Source organism: Populus euphratica, unplaced genomic scaffold, assembly GCF_000495115.2.
Source record: "Populus euphratica unplaced genomic scaffold, PopEup_1.0 scaffold2048.1, whole genome shotgun sequence".
NCBI classification, from domain to species: Eukaryota; Viridiplantae; Streptophyta; class Magnoliopsida; order Malpighiales; family Salicaceae; genus Populus; species Populus euphratica.
In genome coordinates, this window is record NW_011501885.1 from 20,897 (window position 1) to 30,247 (window position 9,351).

Sequence of the window (9,351 nt, forward strand, 5' to 3'; positions counted from 1 at the left end):
GATGATGACCTCTTGGATGGCTGCATGAAGCTTGTTCCGCTTTAAATTTCAAGGTTAATCTATTGCCATGAGCATTGGTGCTTCAATGTCAACCTTGAGTTGCAACTGAACTTAAATGAATAGTGTTGGACTTGGGCCTTCTATTTGCTATAACTTCTACAGGATTGAAATGATAGTGATCTTAAAGTACAAAAGCAGCAGACAAAAATCAATTAGCCACAATAGTGTATGGTTTCCTAGTTTCTCAGTATAAAGTTGAATGTTTTGGTGATATCTCTACATCCAAAATCATATAGACAGCTACTGTTGGCACTTGCAGTAGCCAATGAGCACTGTAGAGTATATATTGCAGCGTGAGATAAGGTTAACTCTTTGCATTTTCATAAATTAAAAGGATTTCTCTTCTTTTCTTTGTCAATTACAGTGCATGTATAAAAGTTTTCTTACTCAGAGTAAATGCTACTGTAATGTTTTTACAGAGTTGCCCTGGTTTTCAACTAATGCACTTATATATCTTGGAGCATAGCCATAGCCATAAATGGAAGGTTCTTCCAGTTCAAGAAAATTAACCATGAAGCTTGTAACTAAAATTTTAGACAGAAGGGTGGCCAAGTAAAGTCCTACCTCTGGAATAATACAGGGAAAGGAAGTAAAAATAGATGTCTGTATTTTGATGCCATATATTACTTGTCTGACACTCGGCTATATCGTTATTTGTTTTTACTTTTTGTTAATGATTCTGTTGTATATATGATGAGTTCACGGTTCTTTCTCTCTACTGCTAACTTCTCTATACCTGCCTTGTCATTAAAAATTAAATGCAATGTTTTACATGTGCAGAATGGAGACATTAAAGAGGCATCTTCCGTTTACTGGTCAGGAGGGATTACAAGAACTCAAGAAAATTGCCGTGCGGTTTGAGGAAAAGATTTATACTGCCGCGACCAATCAGGTATTCGGCTAATGCTAGGTTCAATAATTTGGATATTCTCTAGACATGAATATACACATGCATAAGTTTGTGGATTCATGCTTGTACACGTGTGTGTAGTGTGTCCACACTTCCTCACTGGTCATTCTATAGAAGTTCTCATCTTTTTGTTAATTCTCATGACAAGTGTTTTTTTTTTTATCATGACCAAGGTCCTTTTCAAGTACAAGGGAAGTGTGCAAAATGCAAATAACGAATCAATACATAAATAATTAAATAAAAAGAGGGGACACAGAAGTATATCCTCACAAAAGATGCAAATACAGAAAGCCTAGCATATTAGAAAGAGCTTATATCTCTTTTCCCCCTTCTCTTCTAACATGGACTGCTCAGAGATCTAATGTTTTGTTATTGATATCTGATTTCAGTCTGACTATCTGCGTAAAATATCTCTGAAGATGCTTACAATGGAGACCAAGTCTCAAAATACCATACCCACTGGCAATGATAACAAACCCCTGGATCCAGGAGGTAATAATGCTATGCAGCCTTCAATGATGCAAACCGTCTCTGGTCTTCAACAGAACCAACCATCTTCTGTTCAACAGTCAACACAACCAATGGTCCAGCAACATCCACAATCAGTCCTCAGGCAGCAGCAACAACCTCAACAGTCAGCTGGTATTCATCAGCAGCAAACACCAATGATGCTGCAGCCACTATTGCCTCCACAACAGCAGCTAATGGGGCAACAATCAAATACCACTAACATGTCGCAAAATCAATTAATTGGACAGCAAAACACTGTTGGGGACTTGCCGCAGCAGAGATTGCTGGGGCAGCAGAATAACCTTCAAAATCTGCAGCAGCAGCAGTTAATGGCTCAACAAAATAACCTCTCAAGCATGCATCAGCAACAGTTGGGCCCTCAAAGTAATGTCACTGGTTTACAGCAACAGCAGTTGCATGGAGCTCAGCCTGGTAACTCAAGCATGCAATCTAATCAGCACTCTCTACACATGCTGCAACAGCCCAAGGTTACGCTGCAGCAGCAAGCACAACAAAGTGGAAGTGCTTTGTTGCTGAATCAAGGGCAGCAGTCACACTCACAGCTGCCACAGCAGCAATTGATGGCACAGATTCAATCACAGCCTGGACAGTTGCAACAGCAATCAAATCCATCACAACATGATCTGCAGCAAAGGCTTCAAGCATCAGTCTCCTTGCTTCAACAGTCAAATGTGATTGATCAGCAAAAGCAGTTATATCAACCTCAAAGAGCCCTTCCAGAAACGTCCTCAAGTAAGTTGTTCTCATCCTTGCAGCTTTCTAGCCTTGCTCCTACTTTAATTTGCAGCTTTGTGCTTTCATGTTAGATTATAACATATGTATTTAAATCTCTTGAAAATACAATAATGGTTCAAGTCAGGAATGCTCTTTTTGGTAGCTTTATGAGCTACGGCTGCCACTTATGGAATCAGAAATGCCACTGCTATTGGAACCATTGCAATCACACATACATTTGTTACGACGTCATGCCATCCAGTGCATTGCACCAACTGTTCACCTCTCATAATGGTTCAAGTCAGCAATGCTCTTTTGGTAGTTTTATGTGCTACTGATGCCACTGCTATTGAAACCATTGCAATCACACTCATTTGTTACCACATCATGCCCTCCAGCTCGTTGCACCAACTGTTCACCTCTCATTTTGAATTTAACGGACATGAATTTTAAAAATATATGTATAACTGGACAATGCATTTGACGCTAGGGTAACTAATCATCAGCCAATTGATTTTTATGGGAAGAAAGAAATTGGCAAGTGGATTAACTCTGAGGCACTTAAGGTTTGGTGTGCTGATAAATCATCACCTTGCTGGAAAAATCTCATGATCACCTCCTCAATGCTAATTCTGCAAGGCATGTGAAGTGTTTCATCCTTAACTTGTTAAGGAACAAGGACTGTGATGCATGACTATCTATATTTTATGATTGAGATGGTTTTTGAAGATTTTCCTGGTTAGGAGGTAAAGTTTCACTTTCGAGTTTTTCTTCCATGATAAGTTTTTTGAGCCTTTTTTTTTAATATATAATGATCACTTTTTTCTTTTTTTTTGGTTGGGTGGGGGCGTGGTTTCTCTGTCTGTTTGAATGATTACATAACGTTGAGATGGAGTTCCTAGTACTCCAAGCTCCAAGTCCAAAAAGGACATGTATTCCTATGTAGGAAAATACTAATGGTCCTATCTAGGATAGGGAAAACCTAATAAAGCTCCTTATTCTTTAGGAACAATAAAATACTAAATAGAAATAAAACCAAGACCTACAACATTCCATAATTTTCAGAAAGTGTAAAAATTACAGAAATGCCCTTGTGTGCGGAAAACATTAAAAAAATACATGAATTCTATTTTATTTTATTTTGCCTGCATCAAAATTTTTGTAGCGTCCCTAGATTCTACAGCAGAGACTGGACATGCAAATGGTGCTGATTGGCAGGAGGAGCTCTACCAAAAGGTAATTTCTGTGGTTTACTGTTCATTAGACGAAGTTCATGTATGTCAGTCTTGCAAGATTTCAATGGAAAAGGTCTCCTGGAATTTGGTACAAGGGAGTTTTATTCAGCTATGGAACTAAGAAACGATAAATTACTGATAAGATGATTAAAGGTAAAATATTCAGATTTCTAGGTCAAGAGGGTTATTTTCTTCGTACTGACACAACAATTCTATTGCAAATCTCTCCCTTTCGATTTTTTCCCTGTATTTCCATACATTTATTGTGTGGTGAGTTATTATTTTATTATTTCCAACAAGTCCAATTGACAATACTTCTTACTGTAATAGACAGACAGACTTGAAAACAAGAGTGAACTGTTTCTGAATGGTCATTGTTATATTTGGTTAAGTGAACAGTTATTTTCAGGATTACAATCAAATTTGTTCTGAAACATGTGACCATGGAAGAAAGGAAAATAAGTGGACCTAATCCATTGAATCATGACCATGTCCAGTATTGTTGAATTTTTTAGAAAACGAGGTTGAAATTCTGAATCGTTTAATGGCTGTTTGATGAAGTTGCAATTCATAACTGCATATTTGATGAAGTCAATTTTTTTGTGCCTGGGAGGGTACTAAAACAGGAATAGGAATGGTTGTTGATAATTAGGATATAAGGGTTATAAATCCCATGTTATAAAGCTAAGAAGTGTTTACCAAAGTCATGACATCCATTGACTTGAGTTAGAACAATAGAAAACAATGGTGATTGTAGTTTGCCATGAGACAAAGTAACTGAACTTGACCAACCCTTGAATCTTGTCTGAAGTGGGAACTACACAATCCTTTGCATCTTTGCATGCAATCAATAATGATATTCTCTTTTGAGTTTTCAGCATTGATTCCACTCTGCTATTTTTATCTCAAACAATATGTGCTGTCCTCTGCCATTTTATTTATTTATTTATTATCAATTCTCTCAAGTTTGCTTATGTTTCTTTCTGACTCTGGCACGTGAAGAAATCAAGCATATGATTGATAATGTTTTGCTGGTTATATGTACTTCCTAGATCAAAGTAATGAAGGAAACGTATTTGCCTGAAATAAATGAAATGTACCAGAGAATTGCTACCAAATTAGAGCAGGTAAATTGTCTCTGTAATGTTTTCCGATTTATTTGCCCACACATGATTCAGAAACCCCCACAGTTGAGCTTTTGTATTAATTTGTTTTCCCCATCAGCATTGCTTGTCACTGTATCATCTGCACTAATTACCTCCCCAACCCCCAACCACCCCACAACCAAGCATTGACACAGAAGAATTGGAATAGAAACATTTTTTTCACTAATGTTTACTAGTTTTGCTACAAAGTGTCAATGCAATTTTTAATTCTCGTGTATGTTAACTTTGCTTTTTCAGTATGACTCTTGTCCGCAACAACCAAAGTCAGAACATCTTGAAAAGCTGAAGGTATTCAAGGTCATGTTGGAGCGCATGATATCATTCTTACAGGTCTCTAAAAACAACATCACACCTACTTTCAAGGATAAATTGGGTTTCTATGAGAAGCAGATTGTAGGTTTTCTAAACCCAAGCAGATACAGGAAGCCTATTCCTAATCTACAGCAAGGACAACCTCCCCAACCTCATATTCAACCTATGCAGCAACCCCAATCTCAAGTTCCTCAATTGCAGTCCCATGAAAATCAACTGAATCCCCAGTTGCAATCAATGAATATGCAAGGTTCTGTACCAAAGATGCAGCAGAACAATATGTCAAGCTTGCTGCATAATTCTCTTTCAACTTTATCTGGGGATTCAACGTCACAATCAAACATGATCAATCCAATACAACCAGGCTCCAATTTAGATTCTGGACAAGGAAATGCACTGAACTCATTGCAGCAGACACCTGTAGGATCTGTACAACAGGATCTCATGAGCATTTCCCAATCAACCAATGTCAACACAATGTCAACACAAAGAGGGGCAAGTTTGCTGCAGCCAAATATTCCCCTTCAGTCGAATTCCAGTATGATTCAACACCAGCATCTAAAACAGCAGCATGAACAACAGATGCTACAAACACAGCAGCTTAAACGATTGCAGCAACGCCAGAATTTAATGCAGAATCAACAGATGCAGCAGCAGCAGCAGCAATTACACCAGCAAGCGGATGCTCCTATGCCTGGAGATTCTGACAAACCAGTTTCTGGTATTTCCTCACTCTTAAATACTGGAAATATTGTACACCAACCATTTGTTGCACAAGCACTGGCTCCATCCCTTGCAATTGGCGCTCCTGGGATATCTGCATCACCTTTGCTTGCAGAGTTTACCAGTCCTGATGGTGTTCATGGCGGTGCTTTGACAACTGTTTCTGGCAAGTCAAATGTTACGGAGCAACCACTTGAGCGCTTGATTAAAGCGGTTAGTGATGCTCTCCTTTTGGTTTTACTCCACCCCACCCTTATTTGGGAGGTTTCTGGAAAAGAAAGAAACTTCTTGGTGAATGTGATGGTGATGCTGCAATTTTTTTTCCCAGGTGAAATCTCTGTCTCCCAAAGCACTTAGTGCATCTGTCGGTGACATTGGCTCCGTTGTCAGTATGATTGACAGAATTACTGGTTCTGCAGCTGGTAATGGATCTAAAGCTGCAGCTGGTGAGGATTTGGTAGCAATGACAGGATGTCATCTTCTTTCGTTTTTGTCTTTTTTATTTTTCACGTGTTTCTCACAAGATGGGAACTCGAGGGAATAAAAAGTGCTGGGAAGTAATTTTTGTTGGAACGTCTTGTGTAACATCTTCTTTCGATGATGACCTCTTGGATGGCTGCATGAAGCTTGTTCCGCTTTAAATTTCAAGGTTAATCTATTGCTATGAGCACTGGTGTTTCAATTTGAAACTTGAGTTGCAACTGAACTTAAATGAATAGTGTTGGATTTGGGGCCTTCTATTTGTTTTAACTTGTACAGGGTTGAAGTGGTAGTGATCTTAAAAGTACAAAAGCAGCAGACAAAAATCAATTAGCCACAATATATAGTGTATGGTTTCCTAGTTTCTCACTATAAAGTTGAATGTTTTGGTGATATAATCTCTACATCCAAAATCATATATGGACAGCTACTGCTGGCACTTGCAGTAGCCAATGAACACTGATACATATTGCAGAGTGAGGTGAGGGTAACTCGTTGCATTTTCATAAATTAAAGGGATTTCTCTTCTTTTCTTTGTCAACTACAGTGCATGCATAAAAGTTTTCTTACTCAGAGTAAATGCTATTATAATGTTTTCACATAGACTCCCCTGTTTTGCAACTAATTCACTTATATATATCAACAAAGAGTAAGGCATCTTCTGAAGAAACAAAGAAATTTAATACCCTAAACTAAGCAGCAGGTAGAAGGCAAAAGCGGAGCACAAATTTTCAGGAAGGGACAAGCGAAAAAAACCAAAAGGAAAGCAGAGAACAATACAGACTCAAATTCACAACACCAATTTTTGTTTCCATTGGAACACTTTAAATAGTTTATTAAATTTATAATGATCTGATTTCTATCTATATAAAAAAATCAACTTAAATGATCAATTTTCTATAATTTCAGCATTACTAAAACCATCCAAACTAATAAACTATTAGTTATTTTACTCATTTTAATAAACATTTTAGCTATGAATTCACCGAACATTTCAAACAATTCATATTGATGAATTAACATTTAAATTTTAGATTTTTTGAATTATTAGTTTTTCGGTGAGTTACTTTTAAAGCATGCTATATATCTCTAAGCATTTTTATAGAATATAATTCTATCAAATTCACTTTAACCCATTGCATAATATAAAATATTCATGGCTTTAACATCCATAAAAAATAAATTTTTATCATTGTCCGTGTATTCACTTCTAGTTTTAGAAATCTCAATACCAATTTTAGAAATCTATTTTATATGAATAGCCACAAATTAAAATTAATAGATTGACAATAAATTATCATAAAACAATTTATTACTTGCTCTTTGGTAATAGAAATGTGATTATAATATTATTTTGTATAGATAGTTTTATCCATCTATTATCTCAATAACAAGATTAACTTTGCAATTATATATCACACTTATATAATCTCAAATAATATTAATTAAAATAAATCACAAAAATTTAACACACTAATTCTACAAAAAAAAAAAATTAATAAACAATTTAACTTTGCAATTATGTTTTTATTTATTTGTTTTACTATGAGACACAATGGAATTTTCAATAGAAACTATAACAATACAAATATTTTTCTTTCGACAATATGCACTTTTCTAAAGTTATGATAAAAACAAATTTAATTGATACTTACATAATTCTAGGATTAAAGCAACACTAGCATCCAAAGAGGTGATGAGGTGTTTCACTAATTATGTCAAATAATACAAATAAATACACTAAACACATACAACACAATAATCAACAATATAATTAAAGTATTTAAAGTAAATAGATATTGCAAACTTGGTTTTTGATGTAGTTCGGTAAGCTTACATCCACACCTCAAGTACTAACTGTACTTGAGTATTGTACTTTTTTACTAATCTAATTGAAATATACAGTGCACTTGATAAATCCACAACGAGAAATTATACAATTTGAAGTTTTTTCTCTTGATGACAATACATCACTGATGCTAGGAATTTATCCAAACTCACAAATGTTTATAATCAGGGGTGGAACCAAGGGAGGGCAAGCAGGGGCCCGGGCCCCTGCAAAACATTTTAAATTTTTAAAATTTTTAATACTTTTTAATTTAAATAAATAAGTTTTTTAATAATATATATTATTATATTAATTTTAACCTCCCCTGTGAAATGTGTCTAGCTCCGCTCTTGTTTATAATTATAATTTGTTTGTAACAAGATTCATTCTCTCATAAAGTAGATTGTACAATTAAAAACTATAATCTCTATAACTCACTCGATAGCACTCAAGATGATTGAAAGTGTGTAAATATAATGACTGTGAGATGTTATACTTATATGTTAGAATATAAAGATTTAATTTAGCACAATTTAAAGAATGTTATGATTGATGATTTTTAATTGATTTTCTTTTGAAATAACTACTATGTTATATATGATTGGAATCTCTTTTTTATTTGTTATAAAAAAACAATATATATATATATATATATATCTATTTAAAAAAACTAATTGTTTATAGTTGTTGAGATGTCTCTAACAACTAAAATAATCTATATGTAACTTAAACAAAAAAATTCCAATTAAATGAATTGCATTTAACATATATTATTTCAAATGCAACAAGTATATAGATAACATACAACAAGGAATTTAACATAGTCATGGAATTTAACAGAAGGTATATACACTTTACTTTTCCTATTAAAATTAAACTATTGGAATTTAACTTTTTTTTAAAAATTAAACTATTTTTAAATCATTTTAACAAAGGACAAGGAATTTAATATAGTCATAATTAATTTATTCTTGACAGATTATTTATTACATGTATAACAAATATACACAGAACAAATATATTAAAAAATAAATTGTTTTAAGATTGTTAGAACACCTTAAATAATTCATAAAATTAATGTTCCATTTTACTATAATAATCAAGTTTCCACGTAATATAAAACATACATATGAATTAAAAATCAAAATAAAAATTAAATTAAGATAATAATCAACTATTTAGTTTTAAAATAATTTATCATATGTTTTCTAATACTAATAGTGTGATTTTAATATTATTTTTTTAATTTTTTTAATAATTTAATTTTGATAGCACAACCAAAAGTTATTAATGAACCAAAATTTATATGATATTTTTTATAAAAAGTTTTTAAAAAATAAAAATAAAAACAAAAATAATGTCTCAATTAAAATAATTTTTTAATTAATGAGA

General features: G+C 33.8%; 1 protein-coding gene and 2 long non-coding RNA genes across 4 annotated transcripts; 1 reads left to right on the plus strand and 2 right to left on the minus strand.

Moving 5' to 3' along the window:
• On the minus strand, nt 1-6,970 carry LOC105118578 (uncharacterized). The gene is made up of 2 exons (XR_840984.1): nt 6,734-6,970; nt 1-363 (listed from the first exon to the last, which is right to left on the minus strand). It is a non-coding gene; the product is annotated as an uncharacterized LOC105118578 (long non-coding RNA).
• On the plus strand, nt 786-6,391 carry LOC105118577 (mediator of RNA polymerase II transcription subunit 15a-like). 2 transcript variants are annotated; one of them, XM_011016546.1, is made up of 6 exons: nt 786-952; nt 1,360-2,233; nt 3,381-3,451; nt 4,503-4,577; nt 4,854-5,864; nt 5,980-6,391. In XM_011016546.1, exons 1-6 carry the CDS (start codon nt 824-826, stop codon nt 6,193-6,195), a joined length of 2,376 nt encoding a protein of 791 aa, XP_011014848.1. In that variant the 5' UTR covers nt 786-823; the 3' UTR covers nt 6,196-6,391. The 2 variants fall into 2 exon arrangements, with proteins under 2 accessions (XP_011014848.1, XP_011014850.1); XM_011016548.1 differs by having other exon boundaries at nt 788-952; nt 1,360-1,912.
• LOC105118576 (uncharacterized) lies at nt 1,899-3,402 on the minus strand. Its single transcript, XR_840983.1, has 2 exons — nt 3,065-3,402; nt 1,899-1,930 (listed from the first exon to the last, which is right to left on the minus strand). It is a non-coding gene; the product is annotated as an uncharacterized LOC105118576 (long non-coding RNA).
• Nucleotides 6,971-9,351: the final 2,381 nt, after the last annotated feature.